Source organism: Oryzias latipes, chromosome 13 (assembly GCF_002234675.1).
Source record: "Oryzias latipes chromosome 13, ASM223467v1".
Lineage (NCBI taxonomy): Eukaryota > Metazoa > Chordata > Actinopteri > Beloniformes > Adrianichthyidae > Oryzias > Oryzias latipes.
Window position 1 is genome coordinate 12,832,840 of NC_019871.2, and position 27,339 is coordinate 12,860,178.

Genomic DNA, 27,339 nt, shown 5'->3' on the forward strand with positions numbered 1-27,339 from the left:
TCAAGAATTTTAGAATCTGAGACGGCAGAGGTTTTTAATAACAAACATCAGTTTTTCTATTTACAAGATCTGATATAAATCTGTATTAACAAAAACATGCATGTTTTACATATCTACACGGAAGATTTACAGTTCTTACAAGACGATGTCACGCTTAGATGGGCGGTATCAAACGGTTTTCCCTGAGTGCAAAAATGCGGAGTCCACACACTGGCTCTGGCTGCTTTGCTCACCTCTTCCAATCTTGTGCTCATCATCTGGGTCAGCTCCAGAGAAGTGGGTTTGATAGATGGCATTATCGCCATGCCCTGACAAAGCCATTTATTTCCTTTATATCTGGGAAACGCTTGAAAGATGACTCACTCCGGACAATCACATTAAAAGCGGGCCAGGCGGGGTCGCCCGTCTCCGCGGGTCTCACCATCAGCGCAGGCATTAATTTCTAGAGCATCGCAAATATAAATCCTAAAGAGGCACAGAGCCACCTCTGGTCACTGCCAAGTGTTGTATTTTTTTTTTCTCTCTCCTCGATCCTCCTTACTGAAGTGATGGAGAGAATAATGGCACCCGTGACACAAATGTGGAGTGTGATTCATGATGTGCCATTACAAACAGCGAGGCAGAGGACGGACATTTGGCCCTCTGCTTAACCCGAAGGACGGCGAAAGCCATCGCTCCTCTCAGACGGCTGCAATGCCTCTGATTTCATATGAAGCAGGAAGTCTAACATATTGGTTGGAGTAAAGCTCTTCCTCTCAAACTGAGCCTCATTAGGACATGGCTGATGTTCTTTTCTGCTCTAATTGGCATGGTTTATGTCCTGCAATGGTTCTGGACTAGTTTAAGCGCACATTTGTTTAAAAAAATTGTTACAATTTCACACTGTTTTAATGGCAGGGTGCTGAAAGCAGCAGCTTTGGCTATAAGTGTGAAGTTTCCCGACTGGCTGGCAAATTAATGGACCCGAAAGATCAAACCAGCACAGACTGATGAGTGATTCAGAAAACCTTCTGTCCTCTGAACGGTTGGAAGAACTGGTGTTAAGAGCGCGCTAAGCAGGGTGACGGCTTCCTCTTTGTCATTCTGTTAAATTAGAGTTGTCTCGTAGCTCAGCTTAGCCGCTGAACTGACTTGTCGGAAATCGGCGGTTCAGGATCGGGGTCATGGACGTGTCGGGGCGTCACAGTTACGCAGTTTACGCCGTCCCCTTGTTATCCCATCACACATCCGTTTCCAGCCCCTGCAGGCGATTCATCCGCTGCATGTTGCGTTCGATGGTGACCTGGCACGTGATTTGAACGGCGCACTCTGCCAGAAACCATCCCCGCTCCCCATCACGCAGACGCTCACCTTCATACCAGCCTGAGGAAAGAACAAGAGTTTCATGAAAAAAACAACTCATTTTTCATTCTACAGAGTTTTAGGCTTTTTTTTTTGTTACTGCTCTTTAACATCAAAGCTGGTTGCTATAGCCACCCAAACTGAAATGACCCCTGGCCTTCACACTTTAGAGATGTGAAACTTCAAACGAACGTTTGGCCTATTAAGGGAAAAGAACAGGAGGAGCGGCAAAGTATGTGACCAAAGGTAAGAAGGGTGAGAAGAATAATAAAGATGGAGTTCAGGTGAGGATCTGGGGGAAAATACAAGAATTTTTGAAACCTTTAAACTCTTTGCTCGTTTGTTTTTTGAAACAAAATGAAAAGAAAAATGCATCACACCTGATTAATTCACAAAAGAACACATATGTAAAATAATTATTTAGACGATTTAAAGGCCCACTCTTAAAAAAATAAATTAAACTTAAAATTGCATTTCTAGATTCTAATTCAAATTGTGGTGAATCAGACATAAAAAACTACTATTTGAAAAATACGCTGGACGGGCCACAAGCTCCCTGCTCTGAGCTCTCAGCAATGGGAAGGGGCTGAGGGGTGGGGTTGCTCCTTGCCAACTGTCCCACCCAAAACTCTCCAAGGTGAATTTCTGATGACCTACTGCGGCTCTGCAGAAACTAGGTCCTGAAAAAAAAAAAAAAAGATTTTTTTGATTTTGGCTAAAAACTGCATAATCGTAATTAAAAGACCACTGGAATCACTTAAATAAATCAAAAGATGATTGGAGTGGGCCTTTAGTGTCCAATATAAATTTAAGTTCATTTTAACATCTGTTACATTTGAGATAGGTGTACTTTTACACTGATTCAGCACCAGTTTGAAGATGACTGGCTATGGAGGTTATATGCTATGAAGTTTGGTGTTGAAGTTTAGCCATGTACTAGGAGCAGGAGAGTTTTTGGTGGTTTATGCTGTACTTTTCAGTTTGTTATGCTTCAAATAGGAAAAATCTACAGAAAAAAAAGAAATCTACAACAGTCATATGTCTGTTCCTTACTTGGACTTCTAGAACAAAGCCATGCGGATGCATAAGGATTGTGCCATTAGGCCTTTTCCTAATTAAAAACATTCTCTGGAAAAGAATATGTTGCTCCAAGACCTTTATACACTTGTTTGCCTTCATAGTTCATTTTAAAACACAAAGGCTGCCCAAACACTCATTCAGCCCCTCAACATTAGAGCTGCTGGATGCAGACTGAATGCTAAGAAGGCCTCTTTCTAACTCCAGGCATCATAGTTTCTATAATCACCATCGTGAATGTCAAATTTAGACTTGTGTGACCATTGAACTGTTTCCCGCTTTGAAACATTTCAAATGAGTCTTGGCCCACAGGACACGACTGCTTCTGGACCATATTCAGACATGGCTTGGACAGGGCTTCAGTTGGCATCAGCAGATGGCGCTGTGTTTACCCACAGTAGTTTCTAAAAGTATTCTACGTCGAGAATCGTGCTGAGACCCCTGGCATCAAATAAGTGTTTGCCCTTGTTCCTTATAAACGGACATTTCTTCAGTTTAGTTCCTCTAAATCTTTAGATTATGCTATTAAATTGAACATTGAGGAACATCGTTTTTAAAGTATATCAAGATCATTTTATGCTCACTTTTACAGATTGGAGAGCCTTTCTTTACTTCTGTCCCTGCCTTTCAAAGACACCCAATGGATTGACTTAATCAGCAACAAACTAGATTCACTAGTTTCTCATTTTTTAACCATTGCCATTTTTTTTTAAAACATCGGATGTGAAATTAGTTAATTTTCTATACAAAAGTGTAAAATCAAGAGCATTTTTTAGTCTTTTAGTTTTCACGCTATAAAAAAATAAATAAATAAAAAACATTGTTTTTTGACTTTTACAAGCTTACGTACCATCTACAGTCTGTGACACCAGTACCACATCTGCCACTTGCAGTGAAAGCTCATCTGGCTGTCTGGCTGTGTAAGTCCTGATCACCTCCACCTGGATGGCATCTGAGATGAAAAACAGCAGAAACCAGACAAAAAGTTGCATAAACTGTCTTTTTAAAAAGCTGTTTCACTGAGTAACCACAAGATGGCACTATATGATAAACCCAGAGAGGCTCAAACTTACTGCTTCTGTCTTGATCCTTGTTGTTGGGGTTCTGGCCCAGAGCACTGATCCATCGGGCACGCTCATTCCTTAAAGCAGATAAAATGACCCGTGAGAACTCCACAACCAACAACAGAATCCCAATCATTATGCAAACATTTTTTAAACCACTTTTATCTTTTTTATACTTTAGTTTTTGTCAACAGCTTCATAAACTGTCAAAGCAAATGGAAAATATAGTCGTCGAGCGAGTTTGTGGTTCTACCCCCTCCTCCCTGTCATCATTCAGAGAGGCGAAGAGGTGTGTTTCCAGATTTCAGGGAACTCAGAAAAACAAGCACAAAGCCCAATTCTTCGTAAAGGACAGATTTGCTTTCGCCTTCCCTTGTGTGCACAGCAAATGCGGTGGGCGGAGACGCACAGAACAGATTTAGTGAAACTGCATCTCATCTCACCTGTTCCTTGTGGATTTAGAAAGAACAACAGAGGGCGGAATCAAAGGGGTACAGGAAATAAACCAGGGGAGGGCGATTCTGGAGGCCCTCTGTGACTCAGCACCAATCAAGAGAGCTGTTTGTTTGGATCCTCATCATAAAAGGTCTTAACTGGACCTCCAGAGATGAGAACCATGAGTCAGACCTCATTACTGCATTCCCATTTTAAATGTTCTCGTACACTTTTAGCTGTGAAAAACTATCATGTCCTGATTCACAACCGTCTACAAAGTAAAACAAATGTCCTCTTTATTATTTTCATTAGAGGAATGACTCATATCTGCATAAGAATGTCCTTCCTTCTGAAGCAATCACAAAATGCTCCGCCCTTTTAACCCTCGTGCTGTCTTAGATGACCCCACCCTTGCATTGACGTGTTCTCCCTACCATGACAAAGGTGGAAAGATTTCATGTAATCCATGGACACCAGTGAAGATCACAAATCATTGAAGAAAAAAGGTTCAGAGCACTGTCTAGTGGGTCTAGATGACCCAACTCTCAATGTTAAAGTGCCTAGGATAGCACAAGGGTTATCCAGATAGCAACCTCCTGTTTGTCTCCACACTTGTCAAGCAAAATCTTTTCTTCTAGCTGCATCACACTTTGTCCTTGTGCTTCCAATCTTTGTCCTTGAGTTTTTTTTGTTTTGTTTTTTTATCTAAGATATGTAGCTCTAAAAGAAAATCATGTAGACGTATAATACTGATATCATGTTGCCTTCCTCCACAGGTAAAGTTTTTAATTGCACAAGTATATGTAGGCAAACAGGATTTATGAGAGCTTTTCTGTAAGCAGCCTCTGGTTGCAGCTTCAGACAGCCGGGCAGGAACAGAGATGCATGTGTTTCCACAAAATGCACCATCATTACTAGCTGCAGATGCCTAGAGTCCACATATCAAGCACAAGATGCAGTAGTTAACGTTTGTGCGAGACATATTTGAGCGCATTTAGGCATGCGCACTCAAAGCAGGTGCTCTTCTATGAAAGACGGCCTTTGCAGGATCAGCCTTTTCTCCGTAAAGCAGAAAGAAAACTTCCTCTGCTTTGTAACATTGATCCCAAAGAACAAAAGAGTCACAAATCCATCATGGAAGGCTCAGATTTCATTCGGAAACAGGAGAGTCCTGCTGCTGGTGGGTGAAACCTTTGACTCGCGCAAAAAAAGAGCGGCCTCCTAACCTTCCTTCCTTCCTCTGACAACCGAAAGACCAGCAGGCCACTGGTTTCTCTCCCACTTCTGTTTCATCTCCTCCTTTCTTCTCATTTTCTTTCCTGTGCTTGGATTTTTGCTGCAGGATGCTTTGCAGACGCCATTCCTGCCTCACTTACATCCCTGCTCCAAATGACAGATCCGTTATGGAGATTCCCAGGCAGGAGCAGCAACTCCCATCTGTGACTTTATTGCAAAACACAAGAGAACAGAAGCAGACTCCCTCATCTATTTGAGGATGTTGTGTAACTTTTTCTGCTTTGTGTTTATAGCTGCATATCTGACCAGCCGTTCTGTTTGGCTGAAGATTTCTGTAGCTGCTCTGTTCATCTAATAGAGGGAGGCTCTATTCTCACAGTCTGGACACTGGACACATAAGCAAGGTCATCTGGATGGCCAAACACTAAAGAAAAACAAAAAAAAGAAGGAAAATCACAACTCCATGGAGAGCCTGCTATAAAGAAACTACTGTGCCATCTCTAGTCCAGATGTTTGCATGGATTCCTGACAGGCTGCATCATTGTTGAGGTCAAAGGTCAACCTAAAGCATGACCCTGACCACCAGAACGAGCAACAGGTAAGCCGGCGATGTGAGGAGGTGAAAAACAGAAGCAGCTGCGTGGACAGAAGCAGAACTAAGCCCATGTGAACGATATCATTTCCACAAAAACAGACCCGCCTTCAGTCAGAATGTGTGGAATCTCACACGAGGAGCCGGCAGGAGCTACAGTCAGGGAAAGCTACGTTTTTTAGGGCATAGATCTTGGTTTCAGAGTCAAAAGGTTGCAAATTCTAGCCCTAACTTTATTACGGAAAAACTCAGCAGTTGTGTCATCCACGCTTTCTGACCCCTGACAGTAAAAACACGATAACTCATTGACAGGACAGCTCAGTGGACACAGGCCTTCACAGTCTCAGCGAATCTTCAACTGCTGTACTGTTTTGTCCTCTTCAACTCTCTCCAGGCTGTTTTTATGTTTAAGTATAGGTTTTATTTGAGGTCTCCCCCCTTTTGTTGTGGTTTGCAGGAGAGTAGACTCTTCAGTCTAATCTGTGTTCTTTGCAGCAGATTTTCCAACCACTCTGCGGTCTTTTTTCTATAAACATCGTTTAAGTGCTCTTAGAGATGCACTCCAATGAAATTTTTGTTTTTAACATGTTCTTGTTAAATTTTTCCATGTATATGAAGAAAATTAAGCTTAAAATTGCATTTGAAAGTATTTCTTTATGCAAATTTTTGTGAATCAGGAGGAGACGAAATAATGTTGTTTGAAAAAGCTTGCAGTAGTGACGCAGAAGCTACTACGGCAAGCCACGAGCTCCCTGCTTCGCTCCATTATGATGTTCCATGGATCTGGACAACTAGATCCATGTCATAAACCCTTATTATCATACCTTCTTGGCCATCTTCTTGTCAGTAAAAGCCATGCAGCACGACTCCACCAGACCAAAGAAGCAGCAGTCTGAATACAGACACAACACAAGGTTCGGGACTCGATCCAGAGCAATTAAGCAGACTTGATCCGGTACAAAGGAGTTTTCCAGTCTGAAACCCCCAAAGTCTGCCTTCGTTTGTCAACAGGTGTACATCCTGCACCTTCTTATCACTCATTTGGTACTTTTTCCACAGCCTCCCTGAGCCTCCACCTTAAACTTGTGCTGTCAAATTCTATCATTTCAGCTCAATTTCTTCACCTCTACTTATTTTCTTTTACTGTCATCCAAAATGTGTCTTTTTTATCCATTTAGATTTGTTTTCTTTCAGTTCTGGACTGACAAACAAACAATTTAAGGATTAGCCTGTTCTACAGCATTTTGCCAGCCATTATGTAACGCTGAGGAAAAGAACAGCTGGTGATGCACTTCCTGTAGATCACATGACTTGAAATTTGCTCAGCCTGCACAGTCACAGAGGAGCAAAACCTGGAATTAAATAACTGACAGGAAGATTAAACGATGATACATTTATCTCATCATCAGTTTCTGTAGGACGCTTTCCACTTGTGCCAAAACAGAGCTGGAAGATCAATTTAAAGAAAAATTGGATTTAGGAGACATTTATAAATATAAAATGCAAAGATAAAAATGTTGAAAGTTTTAAAAACTATCAGTTGTTTTATTTCCTTGTATTCCTTTTTTAAACAGAAGTGTCTGAACGGGGCTTTTGTCTACTTTTGCTTGACTGAACTCGCTAAGACGATGCGAACCAAACAAACACCGTGTTTTGTCACGTTTAGTTATGTCTCTAAACTGGGATGAATGGAAGGAGGAACAAAAAGTTATTTTCTAGTCATCCAAAAACAAAGAGCAGACGCTGGCTGCTTTCTAAAGGATGTGCCAGGGGGCCATCATGAAGGATGGAAGGGGGGGGGGGGGGGTTGTGATGATGGAGAAGGAGGGTATAGTCGTGGGAAACATCTCACTAAGCAATGAACTGTTGCTAGGCAACTACTTAAACAAGGCTTAGTAACCACTGGAAAGTTGCCAGTTTTCCCCGTCACCCTTAGCTCAGTCAGTAAGTGGCGAGCTGCATTACACAAACGCACACGCAAAACTCACAAATCTGAGGGTCCCAAACACAATCAAAGGAGAAGCACTCTGTTTCCAAACAAACACTACAAGCTGGACAGGAAGTTCACAGCGTGTAACCAGAACTTCAGCCAGAAACACAAATTATTCGGCAGTCACACAAATGTGTACGTGTGGCTGCTTAAAGCAGGGTTTGCACCAAAATGCCTGACTAACGGCATTTTTTACCCACTTCAGGAGGAGGACGCCACAGCCCCCGCCCCTCTTTCTCATCATTGGCTCAGTAGTGGAGAGGCTGGAATGCAACAGGTTACTGAGTTACCAGCCCTCAATCCATCGGACCTCCATCAACAACACCATGGTTAAAGAGAAATTCAACAACACCACCTCTAAGACTGCAGACAGCAGGAGCACCACCTGATGTCAATGCACCTGATCCTTGCAGGTGCATTGACAAAAGTAAAAGGTTGGATGCCAGTTTGAACCTTAATATTAAAATAACAACCAGTACAAAACACTTTAGATTATAATACTTATCAACAGAAGTAAGGAAAAAAAATGTTTTGATGTATGAATATGTGAATTCATGTTGCTGAGTCGGACTGTTTATATTGAAATTATACTTATGGGGTGAACTACATTGGCTCCACTAACGTTTGTTTGCTAAAAAAGTGCATATTCAGCAGTGTTCAGGCACTTACACCTCCACTGTATTAGGTATAGCCATATATTATCTAAATAGGGATTTGGAAAAAGCCAAATATTGTTAGCACAAATTAATCTCAGAAAACCAAATACCCATAATACATCTCTGGTTTATATGAGATATTTCACTTATTTTCTCTGATGTCCTCCACAGGGTTTCTAATGGCAAAATAAAAGGAAGTGGAAGTGGAACCAGCACACTGACTAGAATTTGCTTCGGCCACATCATATACATGCCAAACATGGCTGATTGGTTTGTTAAGACGCCCATAGGTTCACCCACCTGCCAATCATAATAGACACGCCCCTAAAAATTCACAAACTTAAGCTCCACTTTTATAAAATATTAAAACCTTCCCTAAAGTTTTCATGAATAAAAAGTTATAAACTTGAAAAGCATCTTTAAAATCACACAACAAATACGTTTATTTTGGTATAAAGTTGAACTTTAAATGAGAGTTATTTCTTAATCCTGCCTCCTGTGGTCTTACAAGGAACTGCAACTTTTGCTACGCTTGTTACGCAAAAACTAGAAATCAGTCATTTAAATGAATATGAATGAAATCAACTTGAAGTGAGTTGAAGCTACACTAGTTTTTCTTCACCTGCTTGCCTATAGATTCAAATTTTATCCACAGTTTTTTTTACGTATGGATCTCTTTTTCATTTGCAGCTTTTTTATTCACTACATTTTTAAACAAATTTTTCAGTAATTCATTAGCTCTAAAATCTTAAAAATGTTTTTTCTTTTAATTTGAAATGACTTTCCTTCAGTCTGACGAAAGAAAAAAAAGTAATGTTGCTGTTTTTAGAATACAAGGACTTGAGGCAAAAACCAGATAATTACACGTTTACCCAAGTGTCAGGGCACTTTTGCATTTCTGGGCGTGAACATTTCAGCAATATTTGAAAGTTTTGACTTTATAAGTTGATTTAGTTTGTAAGTTCTGGGCTGCAAAATCAGAAAATCATTGATCTTTGTTTTAAAGCAGGACTATAAGGGTGGGAAAAAAAGCTTTCACCTTCAATGTCACATAAACAACAATCGAGCTTCAATTTCAGAACCGATGTAAGAAAATATCCCTGTGACCGGGTGAGCACAGGTCTACTAAATAAGGAGCAGCTTCAACGGATAAAGAGGACTGGCTCTGTTTTTGATTTGTCATTGGAAAGCTGTGCTGAGGCAGGTGAAGAAAGGCCAGTGGAGTAGAAACAGCAGACATTTTTTCCACAGGAACAAACGCCAAGATTTTTTCAATATTATGGAACTCAGACTGGTTTACGCCTGACTGGAAGCTCACACTGCATGAACTTCTATTTGAAGAAATGTAGGATGTTGCAGTTTTAGAAAGACATTTTCAGAAATATCTGAAATGGAGTGAGAAGAAGTAAAAGCCTTATAAATTCTCACCCCTGTACCCTTGACCAAATTTATTTCTACAACTTCTCTTATAAGTGCACATTCAATTTCAGATATAGCTGAGCTGGTAAGGTTGATATTTCACTTTTTTATATAAAGCACAAAATTTGCCACAGATGTGCCTTATGATCCCCTCTTTACAATTAGCATATTAGAGAAAAGACAAAAATGGCGACCATTTGCTCTAATTACCACAGGCACCACTGTCACCTTCACCTTCCAGGCTTTCTCCAGTTTTTCTCTGAGTCCCTGGTATTTCTCCAGTTTCTCATGTTCCTTCTTCATGATGTTCCCATTGCTTGGCACTGCCACATCCACCACAACGGCTTTCCTCTGTTCTTTATCCACCACTAAATTGTCTAGTTGGTTCACCATTACCATCCTATCAGTCTGGATCTGGAAATCCCACAGGATCTTTGCTCTCTCATTCTCTACCACCTTCGAAGGTGTTTCCCATTTTGACCTTGGGGTTTCCAGTTCATATTCTGCACACATGTTCCTGTATATTATTCCAGCCACTTGATTGTGGCGGTCCATGTATGCTTTCCCTGCCAGCATCTTACATCCTGCAGTTATGTGCTGGATTGTTTCAGGTGCCTCTTTGCACAGCCTACACCTTGGGTCTTGTCTGGTGTGGTAGATCTGAGCCTTTATTGCTCTGGTGCTCAGGGCTTGTTCCTGAGCTGCTAGGATGAGTGCTTCAGTGCTGTCCTGTAGGCCAGCCCTTTCTAGCCATTGGTAGGACTCTGATGGTACTGCACCCTTTGAGGGATCCTTCTGGATCAGGATCGTTAGCCAGTCGGGGTGAGTCCCACCTCTTAGCAGCGGATTTGTTTGTGCTGCCAGGCGTTCATAGAGTTTCTTTTGCCAGTAGGCATGTATGATGTCAGGGCCCGGTGCTGGCCAGTATTTACAAAAATAAAAACAAAAGAAAAAAGATGCACAAGAATCTAAAAATAGATGTAAGTATATTAAAATGTGTTTATGTATTCATGCATTTAGTGTACAACAGAGGAGAAACTGAAAGTGTTTTTGTATTTGCAGGTAGATGACATCATGGGCCCTGTCATAGCAAAAGTCAGGTCACAGCATAACTGGCTTGTCAACACTGCTTGATGCAACTTCAAGTAAATGAGTCACAGAAATAGAAGTTAAAACGGCAGGTTAGAGGAAGAGTGTGACTCACAGAGACTCAGTCCCGAGGATCCTGTGCATCTTTTCGCCAGAGTGGTTGTGTTCGAAGTGAAGATGGAAGAGATGATTGGAGGACGGCCGTGGGCTCAGCATGGTTTTGAGGTCATCAGGCTGATAAAGGCTAACGGAGATCTCATCCCTCAGAGCATAGTCTACCACGGTGTAACTGTCCTCGCTGGCAGAGAAAGACAGAAAAATGTATTTATAAATGCTACATAAAGTCAGATCATATTTGTTAAATCTAGGTGTCCAACACTAAATATCTAAATAAAGACATGCAGAAAGGGGGCTGGAGTTTATCCTGAAAGGTAACAGGTTGACTTTGATTGACAAAGACTGATGAGTCAGACAAAGTTTCCATCATTCACCAGCACACTGTAACCTGGAAAACTACTGGAGAGCAGATAAGTACCGTAGAGAAAAGTTCAAGTCCACATACAAATGCACAATATTGAAACTTTGCTGAAGTGGAATAAGTTTGACAGTTGAACTACCTAAGCTCTAGGGCGGAGTCAGCAAATTTCCTGATATAGCTCAGACTAAATATCCGTTCGTTTAACTAGTTTCTAATTTGAAATAATTTTGATTGTGTGTTTTCTTTTTTAACTATTAAATCTCATGTCAGGCAAACTGGCAAAAATCAAAACCAACAAGAGTAGTTGCATTAAAACATGATCAATTTATTTTACAAAAATATTCTTTAATCATCTACTAAACACTAACTGTGGATTTGATGGAAAGCATTAGAGAAAGGCACTGATTTCAACCATAACCCAAAAAATAATACATGGCCAAGTAAAAATACATTTATATTGTTTTTTTTTTATTAAAGATTGCTTTGGTACAAATAAAAATAAATCTCTTACATCAAGTTTTTTTTATATACTGTATATCAAACTAAAGGTCAAATTAGCAGCTGTCAAAACAGAAAAATAGAAGAGAAATTTAGTTGGGGCTTTGAGTTTTCCATAAACACCAACATTTATTTTTTTCTGACTTTAAGCCAGAAACGACTATTGTGTCTTACGTTCGTCAGTAACATTTAGAGTTTGTCAAAATCAAATTATTGTGGTACTTCAAACATTAAATCTGATAACATTTTTTATTTATTTTTTTACGGTTTGGAAAACACAAAGAAGATAATTTAAGATCAAAAATAGCTGAGAATCAAAAACAACAACCGTACTTCAATACAGATGTCTGGGGGAACTGATCAGCATGTAATTGGTTTTAGAAAGAAAAGAATTTATGAAACAAAACTGTATCCAATCATGTGAGTGGCAACAGGAAACAAGTTCCTGTTAGGATTTCTTTTTTTTTATAGTAAAATGACTGAAAAAATTAGAGAAAAATACTTTTTCTTTGGTAGACTAGGACCTTTTGAGATTTTAGTTTCGGGTCAACATTGTCTTAGAATGGACAGTTTCTTCCTCTCTTTGGTCTAAAATGTTTTTCTTTTTCCCTAAAAACACAGATTTGATTTTGGAAAGGTTGCCATATCCAGGTGGTACGGAACGTATTTCAAGCACATCAACCCTTATGCAACAAGATCAAGCATTAAATAACAAAAGAAGTTCAGACACTGACATGACATAATCTCAGATTAGGATCGATACCTGTTGGCAATGTTTCGGGCACGAATGGCTGGTGATAGCAGTACAGAGGAAATGTCAGAAATGCTTTTTACACAAGTGTGGATCCCAGATTGGAGAGGGTGAGGCAGCTGCATATTTGTATGCTGAGTTTCATACATGTGCAATTAAACAGTTTCCCAGAAGCTGCCAAAAATCAGACTACTGATGGTGTGGCTTTTGTCTGGGATCCTGTCTTGACGGTAAGGTGTGAAGGATGGAAAAGAAAAAAGAAGGACCCAAGAATCTGCTACATGTTATCACAGCTGTGCCAGCTGCTCGACTTTCTCATGTTCACCTAGATCTGCAGAAAACATGCGGAGCTGACTAATCCCTGGAAAAGATGTTTAGATAGGAGTCCAGCTCAAGCACGCAGGCAGACATGCGCACGTGCACGTGGGACCGATTTCCCTCGCTCGCTGTTGACATGATGGAAGGAGCAAACATGCAAAAGAAAACCAAAACTAAAAAGGAAAAAAATGATGCAGAAAACAAAAAAGATGGAAATGGAAACAACACATGATGCTGAGCGTTCAAACTGGAAAAGGAGGGAAGTGAGGAGCAGAAAGGAACCAGCTGGAATGTTATGTAAGTGTTCCCTAGCGTGGAGCGTGACAGAAGTCTGACATGGAATGGGCTTCCAGACTGAACACATGATCAAAAGCACATGTGCTAACACTCTTCATATCTAATTTACCACAAAATTGAACTGATATAGACATAAATAAAGTTGAGTAACAGGTATTTCAAACTAAAATACATTAGAAGGAGAGCAAACGTGGCTTTCATCTAAATTCAGATTTTTTTCCCCAAGTGTAGCCTAATAAATAAAATCTACATGCATAATTCATAGTCTAATAAGGGTCTGTAAAGTTTTTTACAAATCCTTGATTATTTAATTAAAACATAAAATAAATAAAAGCATGCTTGATTCTTGTAAAGATTTAAAGCCTTGCTTTTAGACATTTGTGATATTTTACTATGTTTTACATTGTTTTAGCTTTTCTTTGCTTAAGTTTTTTGTCTTATTAAGAGCTAGGATCTAAAGATATGGAAATGATCATTAATACGAGTAAAAATCCTCTTGCTCCATACTCTTGACAATAGAAAAACTTGATTTAAGACCAAAAGAAATCTCTAATTGTTTTTAACATTGAACAAAGTTGTTTTAAAGACCAAGTCATTTCCACTTTTTCGACTAGTTTTTTTGTCAATGTAATCAAAATTAACTACAACTGGATACATAAAAACTCAAAAATGCAAACCCTTTTGTATTTTAGCAAAAAATACTCTTTTTGGGTTGTATAACATACAATTTGAAGTAATTCCATCTGACAGTTAACTTTTTTTCCCTTATTTTTCTCATTTGAGTGAATGCTTATTTCAAATTCCTTATTTCTTAGGAGATGTATTAAGTAAAAATGACTTGCTGCATGAACAGATTATTTTACTACTTTTGAATGATTTCTTTCCCTCCAAGATTAGTATATTTTTCCCTATTCTTAGGCTACTTATTGTTGCAGTGTTCAAACTTTTTATTTATTTTTACCTCAAGTCAAATAAAAAAAAAAAACTTCACTTGTGTCGCTTGAACACCTTAAGGGTTAATGTTCAAGCTTTTCCTGCACCTAACTAAATGTTTACTTGTTTTTTTTCAGGCAGTACATCAAATCGTTTTTCTCTGATTACATGAAGCTAGTTTTTATTTAATGCTAACTAGAATATACTTTTGGATTTTATTTAACCCCAAAATGTGTTTTGTAACAAAAAGAAGAAGCTTAGCTTAGTCACAAAGCTCTTGTTTGTGAATGAAATGCTGCTACAGATTTATGCACTTTATAAAAAAATTTAATAAATTGAAGAATTTCCAACACCTGCGTCAGCCATGATAAAGATAGCAGCAAGTAAAGCTTGAAATGACAAAGTAAAGAGCCATTATATTGTTGGCCTCCAGACTCTTTAAGCCCTGCTGTTTCCCTCATGAACCTCTGATGTTTGACTTTTCATTACTGCAGATGGAGTGCAGAGGAGAGTGGCGTGCCACAGCACGGCTCCACAGCACAATCCGATATTCCAACAGTTTCTCACATTCATCCTGACATGCAGCTCCAAACAGAAGATCCCTCCTTTTTCAGAAATTCTTCCTCAAACACAGACCTGCGCACTGCTGGAGCCTGTCGTCTGAGATCCCAGATGAGATTTCCAGAAAATGTTCCCCCCCACCTCAGGATTTTTGCAAACTATTATTCGGCGAATGGCGGGTCCAATAAGTTCCAGACACATAAGGGTATGCAAGAGAAAAAGATTTTTCTGGCACGCTAGTGCCCCCACACGCAAATTCTGACCACGTCATTTAAAGAAAAACGGCTGGACCCCTGCCTTTGCTTTTGTAATGCAGAAGCAGCAGACAAAGGGGGAGGCAGACATGTGGACCATGAAAAGATTTGATGGCAGATTTCTGATGCCAGGTATTTAAAGCTCAGTTGTAAAACATCTAGGAAAATCTGTGCACTACCAATAAAAAAGAAGAAAAAAAAGCAGTTTCTTGAAAATAGAAACTAAAGTAGAGCCTTACTAACTCCCTTTGCAAGAATAACATTCCTTTCTAAAAACAATAGGATTATAGCTGTGAAGCCTCCTGCACTCAGGGTCCTAGGGCATTTAAAACCAACAGAAGTTAGTGATGGAGAAAGTTCACAGACCCAGTATCAGAACATACGGTTCCAGCCCATCCACTCACCTCTTCTTCCGGGTGATGATGAGAACATCATTGAAGAGGAGGAGATAAAGGTGCTGCCGTGTTGTTCGCTTTAGGAAGACGCCCTCCACCAATGAAGTCACCTCCCCTCTCTTTACCATCCATCTGGAGCTTGAGATCAAAGGGAATGGCTGCAGGATGAACAGAAGAGAAGAAGGATGCTGTTACCAAAAATCTGTACAGCATCCGATTTCTTAAGAAATCGGATTATTAAAATAATCATGTAAAAAGCATATGCTCACATCTTTTATCAGACAATCTGATTTACACATCATTTATCCTAAATAATCAGATTTGTTCCTGCATGAGCACGAATATTAATCTAGTTTATCCTAAATTTAGGGAATTCTTAGGCTCTTCTTCCTCCTTCCTGTTTTTAAACTGTCGTTACAAATGGATTTCATCAATAAATTTCCTTCCACGTCACTCCGTACCTTGATCTTAAACTCCAGCTGAGAGTTGATGGTGCACAACATTTCCGTTCGCTCCATCGTCCGGGCTCCTTCGTTACACTTTCGCACCACCTGCTCACACACACAGGCATGCTTCACAATACAGCACTCAGGACCGCTCTGCTGTTCACAAATTCAAATTCAAATAAGACATTTCTGTAGCGACTTCAAAACCAAACAGTCGCTGAGAGGCTGATACTGGGTCTGGGTTATTGAATGACGCGCTCGAGCTCAAAAAAATGGACCATGCATATAATGAAGTTAGTTTCCTGAACTTTTAATCAGGACAAAAACGGGTAATTAAAGGTAACATGATAAATATATTCAAAGCGTAGAGAGCGTATAAAGCGGTCAACAAAAAATACGGCAACCCAGCTCACCCCCCCTTCCATCTTACACAGGTAAAGCACCACAGGTGAGATAAAGTCAATTAAGGTCACCGCCCACAACCATGTGACCCACCAGCTGATTACCTACTCAATGGCCTATAATCAAAACAAATATACATTCATTCACCATAAGAAAGACCACACTAAATTCATGGCACCTACATTTCTATTAATGGGTCAACTTCCCAAGTTTAATTTGAAAAGAAAGATGAACTTTACAGATTGAAATAATTTCAAAATGCATTTAGGTGCAAAAAATTCCTAATGCATCCCTCCAAAATGTAAAATTCTAGAATGCATTTAACAACAATTGCAGCACAATCCTAAAATGTACATTTTTAATGTTGCTCCAGACAAGGCAGATAGTTTTCGAAAAGTTTTTTTTTCATAATTTGGAGTTTTTCTTCTTCACTTTATTTTGCTTTAATGAGCCACGCAGACATAAACACCCACTCCGAGGAAAATAATGTTGTGATGTTCTTGTGGTATTTTTCTCATGATGATGGACACATATAAAGAAAACTAAGCGCAAAATTGCATTTCTGAGTAATCCCTTTAACAAATCATTGTGAATTAGAAGCAGATCAAAACCGTTGTTTGAAAAAGAGCCTATTTGTGATGTAGAAAATATGCATGATGGGCCAGTGGAAGAGGGGGGTGGAGTTACTCTGAGCCAACAGTCCCGCCCAGAGATCAGAAGCAATTCTAACGAACTATTGCTGCTCTGCAGAAACTATGTCCTAGAAAACAACAAGGTTTTTTTTTTTGTGGCTAAAAACAACATTATCATAATCAAAGGACAGAATCAAAAGATTCATTCGAATTTCTCAATAGAAGATTGGAGTGGGTCTTCAACAAATAGCAAAGATTTAAAACAAAGCAACTGTTTTAAATCAACCAACTGTGCAAAAACAAAAAGTCCTTTTCTGCTTCAGGGACAGAGAAAGAGACCCTCTGAATGGGCATAGCAATACGAGTGACCTTTAACGTGGGCCAGTTTGGCCAAACAGACGAAGGGAACACCTGTTAAGCCTTCTGTTCAAGGAGTGGAAGAAAAAAGGGAAAGCAGCGTGAAAGCTGACACAAATGCCAAAGGAAGAAGAGGAGGTTGTGTCACATCAACAAACATTCACAAATGTGTCCCACAATTTCTTATCCAGTTCTGTAGCAAACAAGAATATTATGCCTAAAAAGTTTATGTCAGCCACTCACCTTGCTGATTTCTTGTAAAGCTGTCTTGCAGTCCTCATACTGCCTGGAGGTTTTGGGTGTTTTCTGACAAATAGTCTGGAACACAAAGATATATAGAAACATTTGCTGTAAACCCACTTATTCCATTCATGAACCACAAACCGCACTCTTATCAGAGGAATAATAACATATTACAACTGTGGGAATAAAGGAACTCACACAAAACTTTCTCAAGATCCAAAAACCGTTGAGAGAACAAGTTTGAACACAAGTGCCCTATGGGAGACACCAACATGTGGCGGGGCAGTCAGGGCAAGCAAAAGGAAAGAAAGTAAGGGAAGCACGCTGTCAACGATTATAAAGTGGCAAAGGAAGCATGAAAGTGAGGAAGCATCAAGAGAAGGAAAGTGCCAAATCCTTCAGGGATTACAGTGGAATGGAGTGAGGTCACGCAAACATGCTGGAGGTTAGAACGCACCCAAAACGTTAGATCCGTCAGGGCGGTGCAGGCAAAAAACAAAACAAAACAGTTGCATGACTGTCAAAGTCCTCTAATTCCACAGCTTGTTTGCAGAGCGTGTCTAAGTTCACTCACATCCATGAGCAGAGGCAGGCGGGTGATCCGCTGCATGGGCAGGATGAGGAAAGAGATCATCGGGAGGTTTCTGCAGTCTGGGTGGGCCTCTATCTTGGTCAATACCTCCTTAAAAGTTGGATTTGTGGATCTGAGGAAGCAGAAACGAGAGGAGATTAATGGGAAAAGAGTTTTTAGCCAAAAAAAAGCTATGAGGTCAACATGGGAAGAGCATTGTGAATTTCCTCGGTCACTCACAGCAACTTCTGCAGAGTTCTCTGCTGGTAGACCTCATTGGAGCAGTAGGTGATAAAAGGGTCAAAGTTGGACTGAGCATGCTTGCAAACAATGTCACTGATGTCACTGATGACGATGTTCTTTTCGTGTCTTTCCTCCAGTTCCTTAAAAAACCTAAACAAAAGGTGATGAAAAGAAATACGGTCACCACGGATGGGGTTTGGAAGGCTGCAGCAATCGTCAAATCATGAGTCAGCTCCCAGAAAAGGAAAAAAATATATATACAGGACAGAGGAGAGCCACAAACACCTCACCTCGAAACCCACTTCAGGATCCAAAGAGGAACGCTTTGGCACTTTAAATAGACAGCCTACCGTCAACCATGACACAGAGGCTTTTTCTCTTCCTGACCAAACCAGATGGTCAATTTAACGACCCTCCACTTGTCAGACTTTAAGGTAAAACCTGTTTTTGTAAGCGCAACCCAAAGTGACAAACAGGAAACTGCTGCACAGACACAGGGTGTCCCTTTTTTTATGGGATTTGGGCTCATCTGCAATAGCAAAAGCAAAAGCTGGAGCCTTCCTACCTATCCCACACACACAAAGGAACAATGCCACTGATGACCATGTGACAAAAAAACTACTACATGTCTTTATTTATTTTTTTTGTGTCATCAAGGTAGTATTTGACATTTTAAAATGGCTTTAAAATGTGTTTACACTTTTAGTGCAACTTTTGATTAGTCAAAATTTTATGAAATAAGTCACACACTCAGACCGTAAACTGCAACACAAGTACCAACACAACTGCATTTGAAAAACTCGCAGAGGCTGACAAGGAATGAGGTCGTTTTGATGCGTGAGTCGAAGCATGCCGGTTCCAAGTAAAGGAGATCTTGTTTAACCAGTATTGAGTCTGACGATCTGCTGCTCCTGTGTGTTTGTAGGAGTTGGGGGTTTAAGTTTGGTAGCAGTGCTTGTGGTCCTACCCATGGCAAAGAGGAGCGAGACAGGCTGCAGCGCGTCCGAACCCCGCATGGAATATTTTTGGAATTCTCAAACCTCATTGTCTGTCTTATGTGATAATGACTTTAAGCACAAAACAAATAAATACTCCTAATCTGCTGAAGGAATGCATGAGCGGAAATGTCACAAACAAATGAACCATAAAAGGCATGGAAGGCTCTGCAAGAATACAAACAGAAAGATTAACTCAATACACAAGTCCTCCAGCAGTCTAAAAGAGAGGCCGTCATCGTATAATTTCATTTTAAAAATGTTTCTCTGTTGTTGCGAACATTTCAATGTGTTTCTTTTAACGTTTAAATACAGAAATAAAGTGGAAAATAAAATGAGGTGAGCATAAAGCAAAATATTGTTGCTAAGACCACATATAATATTCAAACACACTGAAATATTGAGGCTTGCAGGCCCCATGTATTAAAATAAACATAGAGGTGATGCTAAACTCAATAAAGAGTAGCTGGACTACAAACCCTCCTGTCAATCATTTGCAGATATAGTGTGAAGGACGGATTATTTCATTGTTGACGCAGCACAGATTTCCGTATAGTCTCGGCTGTAAAGGCTTCTGATGGACAAGTGTTTTCATCAGTCTGGGATCACTGAAAGTTCAAGGCCACCCTCGCTAGAAACGTCAAGAGTTGGAGTGAAAAAAGTACCCCCCCTCAAACCTACTCTTTGCTCGCCTCGCAGACGTCTGAGATGTTGGAGAAGAGGTGGTGGTGCTGCATCTTGGACATGGTCTCCCTGAGCTCTGCTGAGTCCTTGAACAGACGGATCAGGATCTCCAGGCTGTGGAAGTAAGAGTGCTCCGACGAGATGAGCTCAAAAATGGCCTGATGGAGAAAACAACAAAGAAGTTAAAGCTTACATGAAGGAAAAGTTAGGTGCAGCCCCACATTTAGCCAGCCCCATATCTTCTCCTTTGATACATTTAATAGGTTTTATGTGGAATGATCTTCCTGATACTTGTCTCTGTATTTATCTGGCTTGGGACAGGGACAAGTGGGACATTGGTGTGTGCCCTGTTGAGGCTGCATTTACCTATTTTTTTTTTGTGCTTTTTATCTTTCTTAACTTTTTTTTGTATTTTATTTCTTTTGCATTTATTCTGTACTTTTTGTGTGTGTGTGTGTGTTTTTTTTTGTTCATTTCTTGTTTCTGGGGATTTCTTTTTTGCCATTTTCATTTTTTTTTTGTTTTTTGTTTTTTTTAGTTAGGGGAGCCGGTTTAGCTTGTGCTGGTTTGTGGCGCCTTCCGTCCGTGAAACCAGGGTTCGACTCCGGGCTGCTCCCTGTTCCCTTCTCTACTTCTGTGCCGGTCCCAAGCCCGGTTTGAGAAGGTTGTGTCAGGAAGGGCATCCGGCGTAAAACATTGCCAAGTTTACCATGCGACTTGTTCGCTGTGGCAACCCCTGATGGGAAAAGCCAAAGGAGGAAGAAGAAGATTTTTTTTTAGTTAATTGGAATTTTTGCAAGCCATCGCATCTTGGGGGGCAGTCTATATCTGGCCTTGGGTGTAACCTTCTCAATGTGTGAGAAACCTGGGCGTACTTTTTGACTCTGAGCTAAATTTTATCCCACACATTAAAAATGTCGTTAAGACAGGATTTTATCATCTCAAAAACATTGCCAGAGTCCGCCCGTTCCTCTCTCTTGCCAGCACAGAGGTACTAATGCATGCTTTTATTTTCAGTCGTTTAGATTATTGTAATGCCCTGCTCTCTGGTTTACCCAAAAAGTCTCTTTCAAACTTACAACTTCTACAGAACTCAGCGGCACGAGTTCTGACGAGGACCAGAGGGCGAGAACACATTACACCGGTTTTTATAATCGCTGCATTGGATCCCTGTGCGTTTCAGGATTGATTTTAAGATTCTTTTAATGGTTTATAAATGTTTTTTATGGCCTTCTTATTTAAATGATATTCTTTTAAAATATGAGCCCTCGCGGACCTTGAGGTCCTCCGGTGCTGGCCTCTTAGTTGTTCCTAAAGTGAGGACCAAAACTTATGGTGAGGCTTCGTTCTGCCATTATGGTCCTCGCCTGTGGAACGGCCTTCCGGAGAGCCTCAGGGCCGCAGAGACAGTAGAGGTTTTTAAGAAGAGGCTCAAGACCCACCTTTTTAATTTAGCTTTTAGTTGATTCTAACTGCTAATTTATTCTATTAGTTTTAGTATAGGCTATTTTATGTATTTATTTTAATTTTACGCATCTTATTTTCAATTTTATGTTTTTTTTTCTTTCTTTTTTATGTTTTTAATTTTAGCATCTTATGATTTTAGCCCCAGTGTTTCTTGAGGGGATCTTTTCCTCCAGGGATTGCCGGCTTGGTCAGCGGTTGTTGCTGCAGTTGTTGCCCTTGCTGGGGCGGCTGGGGTCTAATTTTACAGCTTTTGGCTGTGAGGGGGACCCCGGTGTTGTCCCGGTCTGGGTGGGCACTGTGGCGATGTTCCGGTGGCCAGGCTGGCTCCTGGTATGAAAGGATTCCCAGATACTGTTTCCTCACAGCAGAGCCAAGCCATACTTGTTTGTTTGTTTATTTATTTATTTATTCTTTTACAGTTACATAGTCATATTTCATTGTACGTGGGAGCCATGGGTCATGTGGTTTAATGGAGGGGAGTGGGAAGGGTGAAGGGTGGGTTGGGGTTTTTATTGTAATGTTGTGTGTTTACTGTTTTTAGTGTTAAAGCGCTTCGAGCTGCACAAAGTGCATGAGAAGCGCTATTTTATAAATAAAGTTTGATTTGTATGTGTGTGGTTGTGTGGCCCTGCAACAAATCGGCAACATGTTCAGGGTGTACCCCACCTTTTCCAAACAGTAACTGTGATGGCTGCAGCGACCCAGAGACCCCAGAAGGGATTCATTGGGTTTTGAAGATGGATGGATGAATAAACAATGGGACTCATATTGCAAGAGATTTCTGATTCAGCAGGTCGCTCAGAGAAGAGAACTCCACCGTCAACCCGCCTTACATACCAGGAGGCTTTAGTCATGTCTGGTATGCTAAGGAAAACCAATCTAGAGACTGAAGAACCATTTCTGTTTTCAGATGACTTGCAAATCTATCTGCGATGTGGATCTTTCTCTTCAAAAGTATAACAAACAGTCAAAAATGTCCCTATTGTGGTTTTAAAATATTTTTCTTGAAAACCAGGGTAGATTATAAAGGAAGTACATAGACAGAATCTTAGAAAACTCAAAGTTAGACTGTGGGGTTGGAGAAGAGAGACATATCTTACCTCTTGTCTTTTCCGTTCCTCTTGGCTCAGCTTTTCAGACAGACCACTTTTCTTCACCTAAACAGAAAACAACCCTTGAAACATTTCAAATTAAACAAGATTTGTGCCTTTTTTTTTTTTTTTTAAGTTCATGGGCCTTGCAGAGTTGTCCCACGGGTGTGCAGCATATGAGTTAGATCACTGTCTCCTCACATAACAACAGCAAAACAGTAAACGACAGGTTGAGTAAGGAGCTGCTGAAGTTGAAGCTCACCATGGGATTAGTGAGATTTGAGCTGAAAGCCTGACAAATACAGACAGAGGGAACTCCTCGTAGCAACAAAGCACTGCAGATTACAGGGAGGCTCTTGAACTCACTTTGAAAAGAGTCATTTGACTGATAGTGCATTGTTTAAATTATGTAAGTGTCTATGGCAGGTTTTGCTTGAAGGTGAGTTCAAAGGAATTTTGGAATCTTGAAATTCAGGAACATGGTCAACACGCTTCACAAAGTTTATGTGAAGTTATGGTGAAAAGCTATGTTTCTCCAGGAGAAACGTCTCTTCTTTCTTTATGAGTTTGGTTTGATGGGGAAAAGTCTCAGATTGGATTAATGAAAAGGGCAGGTTTGAGCACTAAATTGTCCTCCTTTGCCTCCTCTCTCCCTTCTATCTTTCTGCCTTATTGCTGACAAATAAATGACATGGTTGACCAAAACAAAGACTCTTAGTCAGACAATAAGATCAAATTAGAATGCTTTTTAGTTGTAATCCCTGTTATGATTCCAGTTCATGCGCATACGCCCAGCAACTTTGGAAGCTAAACTAATTGCATTTGGATGACATAAGCCATATTTGTCCCCAACTTGCACAAGTAAATACACAGACAGGAATCCTTCAGTATAAAAAAAAATAATAAAAAGTTTGCTCATCTACTTCCAAAAGATCCCACTGTCACTCATAAGCTCTCTGCAGGCAACATGTTATGCATATTTGCAGTATGATGCACACTTTGCCAACACACTGGCATTACTTCCAAGACATCCTGTGGCTCTCTGACGGACTGCCTCCCATCCCGCCCGAGTGGTGCAAGAACGACCCTGCCTTGATTATGAGAGAGGGGCAAAGGAAAGCAGGAGGAAAGGGAGGAAGGGTATGGAGGGTGGTGAAACTGGTTATGACAGCATTCTTTGGAGTACCAGAATTCCACAACTACTTTTGGCAGAGACTGTGTGTTTGTAAAAGGGAGGGAAGCAAGGCAATTTGAGATGACACAACTTTTTGTGACTTTGTGTGAGTCTAACCACGGTGAGCTGGCTCCAGGTGGTACGTAAAGGTCTGTATTGCACCACGATGCAATCGTCAGGTTTGATTTCCCTGGCATCGGCATCCTCGTCCGAGTCGTTATGTAAAGCTTTCTCCTTGTAGTTCTGATACAGCTCTTCTTCTAGAATAACCATCAAACAGAAGCCAGGTTATTTATGATACATTCTGCAAAAGACAGAAGGGCGTACTGTAGAGAAAGATGATGAGGGACAAGAACCATAAGTGTGTCTCACCTTCGCTGTCAAAAGTCGGCTGAGAGACTAAGACTGCCTTCCTAGCTGGACTCTAAAAATAAAATGAAAAACCTAAAAGGTTATTCTGAGACAAAGCAAGCAGAAAAAACTGAAACAGACCCATCAGTCGCCTGACTATGACCCCCTTCTCTGACCTACTTCCAGAGGCTTCTGTGCATTTACAAGCCTATATGTGTACTCAGAATCAAATGACATCACGTCTTCAAACAATCACAATAACTGTTTCATTGTAAGACTCTGTCGTAACGTCTGGTGTTGTTGTGCTAGAGCCACAGCAGTCAGTCCAAAGCAAGGATTTACAGTTCAGAATTGACCCTCTCTGCTAAAGGCCGGTCTAAGCAGCACTTTTAGGGTGAAATTCCAATTGAAGAAAAAAAGTACAAAATTTTAACTGAAATTGTTTTTTTAAAAACAGTTTCCTAAAGAATCACAGTGTCTCCCCTTAATATATATGCTGTATAGTTTCTGAGTAACTACAGAGTTCACTCATCAAGACATCATTTCATTGCATTTCAGACGAAAAACACTCACTTGGATTATGCCACGGCCTTTCCGATTTTCCATCTCAGGACTCGAGGGCTTCAAAGTTCTGGGAGTGAAAGATTTTGGAGTCCCAGGACTCAAAGTCTTTACCGAATCAGCACCACTAGGGTCAGGACTTGTTGGGCTCTGCTTCAACTCTGGACTTTCCAATGTCAGCATTTGGAAGGGCTTCATCAGCAATGACTCTTCCATGTCCATGCTACTCACGACTGCCTTCCTGTATGAAGTGCTCCTCAAGCCTCTCTTTAAAGTTCCTGGACCCTCATTCTCGTCATCTCCACGTTCTGTGTGGCCTGTAGAAAAGTAGGCCCCTGTTTCCACCATGCTGAGAGCTTTCACTGATCTTTTGGAGTGGTCCACGCTGAGCAGCCCTGCTAAACCCTGACTTTGTGTCCCGGACGACTTACTGTGCCGAATATCAGAGGCTAAACCTTTGGGAATGAGCTGCTGTGTGCCCATCTTCAAAGCAGCAGGACTGTAGGTGCTGAGGACAACAGGGGAAGCGGGACAGGCTGAGGGGGAAGGTGACGAGGAGACTGAAGAAGATGAAGAGGTATGCTTTGTGCTGCGTGAGGGTGAGGGGGACGCTGGCGGTTGTCTGATTGGTGTCTGGGCTCTGTCAGCTGGCGACGGGGAGCGTGAGGTTGGAGGATCTGATGAGTTCAGGGACAGGAGCGAGGGGATGCTGGAGGTGGAGCTGTGGGAGGGCGTGAGGGGGAGCTGCGACAGCCCAGAAGAGCTGGACGAAACGGAGAACAAATCAGGGTGGTTTTCAGGTGTCTGAGGAAATGCAGCTGTTGAGGGTGAGCCGAGAGAAGAGACTTTTTCTGAGTCGGTGGTATCACCGATTGGACTCCTCTGCTTTTCCTGAGGGCGCTTTTCAGACCACACAGCTTGTCCATTTTTAGTTTTCTCCATACCATAGTCTCCAACAGAGGTTCTTCTGTTGTCCTCAGTCCTCAATTTGGACATGGTTCCACATTTTCTACCACGGCGTACACTGCTTATGCTCCTGACGATTCTGTTTTTCTTGGAGGGTTTGTGGAGAACATGGGTTAGAGTGACTTTATTCAAACTCTCAGCTGGCTGGTTGGGAGTGAAGGAACATTCAACGTTCTCCAAGTGGATGTCAGACGTCATCCCGCCGTTTTGGTGGTAACTGATGGGTCGCTGCCTGGTTTGGTTCAAGTTCTGGGGAGGTTTAGTGCTGTACGGTTTCCACAGAGGCATGATGTTGTTGTTGGACAAATCGACATCGTTGCCAATATCCATGGTTGTTGCATTTGTGGCTTTTTTTTCACTCTATCAGGAAACACCTAAAGACAGTAGATCTGAACCCCGCGGCCTAAACAAAGTGAAGAATGTTGATCAGTATCTGGCAGTTCTACTTTCACAGGGTTTACTCATTAACAGTGGTTTCCGTTCAGATAGTGAAGCTTCACAAAACACACCAAGATCAGCTGCACAGAGCAAAGCAGAGAGGACAGACCACAATCCTTTTGTGTTTGCTCATCGTGGCGAAGTGCCCCAATTAAACATGAAACTCTCCAGATAGTGTGAGCTGAGATACCACCACAGACATATGCACTTTTTTTTTGCTTTTCTATGATGCCCAAACGCTGAAACGTCTAAAAATGCTAATCTCTAACACAAGCAGCTCATAGAGAGGCGAGAGGCGTGCACCTGCGAACTGGATCAGCTCTTGAACGAAACTACTAGTTTCCAGCAGTGTAAAGTCCAACTCACCCTCAAACTGTAGATCTGCGCCTCCAGTACCAGAATGGTCACAGAATAAATTCTTCCAGACAAGGGATTAATCCAAATATATACTAAAAACTCGATCTGAAGTTAATTGAGTTTCTGTTCAACTGGAGACTCGTGGGAACTCCAGCTGACTTTACGCGTCTGTGCGCAGCGGAGCGCGCAGTGGAGTTTCTATGACCAGAGGAGGAGGAGGAGGAAGAGGACGAGGAGGAGGAGAATAGCAACTACTTATCTACAGACTTAACTCGGGAAATTGCTGCTACCTTTAGGCATGAACCATGATATGAGGCGCAAAATATGAAAAAAAAGAAAAGATTAAAACACGATGGGAGCTTTTAAACAAAAACACATAAATTTCACTAGTTTATTGTATTATTGGTGCAAGTGGATTTAAAAATGTCTCTTAAAAATAGAAACTTTAAAACATATATTTTTTTCCATCTTTGGTCAAGTTAAGTTGTGCGTTTGTTTGTATGTAGTAATGTGTGTAATTTTAATTATTACGTTTTAATCCATTTTTTTCTTCTGGGACTTTTCTTTAAAGTTTCTCTTGCATTTATAGTATTTATTTAATATTTATAGCACTTTATCCATAGAACTAATAAACGATGTTCACATTCTCAATTATTATTTGTTGTTTGGCGCCACCGTGCGGTTAAGGATGAAACTACAAAATAGGTAAATGGATATCATATGTCAGGCTCTCTAGGGAGCAGTTTAGGGTACATCCTAGACAGGCCCAAATATAGAGACAGACAAACTGAAAGGCAACGTTAGAGTCAAAACTGTGGAAGAAATGTGTTGCATACAGACTTTATAATAAAAGTAGCATTATATCAATGTGCACTTCTGTGTGCCACACGGAAACATTCTCATAGCCGCAAAGAAGCAAATCAATATGATTTTTTTGTTCATATGAAAAAAGTCAAAGTTCCATGTCAGGCAAAAAA

At 40.8% G+C, this 27,339-nt stretch overlaps 1 protein-coding gene across 1 annotated transcript; it reads right to left on the reverse strand.

The window, feature by feature from the left end:
• Window positions 1-13: 13 nt before the first annotated feature.
• arhgef26 (Rho guanine nucleotide exchange factor 26) lies at window positions 14-26,560 on the reverse strand. The gene is made up of 15 exons (XM_004075619.4): window positions 26,372-26,560; window positions 24,614-25,970; window positions 24,062-24,113; window positions 23,807-23,949; window positions 22,525-22,581; window positions 19,955-20,115; window positions 18,276-18,428; window positions 18,039-18,168; window positions 17,465-17,539; window positions 15,846-15,935; window positions 15,394-15,542; window positions 11,015-11,197; window positions 3,492-3,559; window positions 3,269-3,370; window positions 14-1,362 (listed from the first exon to the last, which is right to left on the reverse strand). The coding sequence occupies exons 2-15, from the start codon at window positions 25,895-25,897 to the stop codon at window positions 1,220-1,222; spliced, it is 2,790 nt and encodes a 929-aa protein (XP_004075667.1). The 5' UTR covers window positions 25,898-25,970; window positions 26,372-26,560; the 3' UTR covers window positions 14-1,219.
• Between the last annotated feature and the right edge of the window lie 779 nt (window positions 26,561-27,339).

Excerpts from the sequence above, each read along its gene's own strand:
- arhgef26 (XM_004075619.4), bottom strand. The coding sequence starts at position 25,897 with ATGGATATTGGCAACGATGTCGATTTGTCCAACAACAACATCATGCCT. Across the intron at positions 24,114-24,613 it reads AAGGCCGTGGCATAATCCAA|AGTCCAGCTAGGAAGGCAGT; the intron begins GTGAGTGTTTTT and ends TTTTATTTTTAG. Across the intron at positions 17,540-18,038 it reads GCCTGCCTCTGCTCATGGAT|ACTATTTGTCAGAAAACACC; the intron begins GTGAGTGAACTT and ends TTTGTGTTCCAG.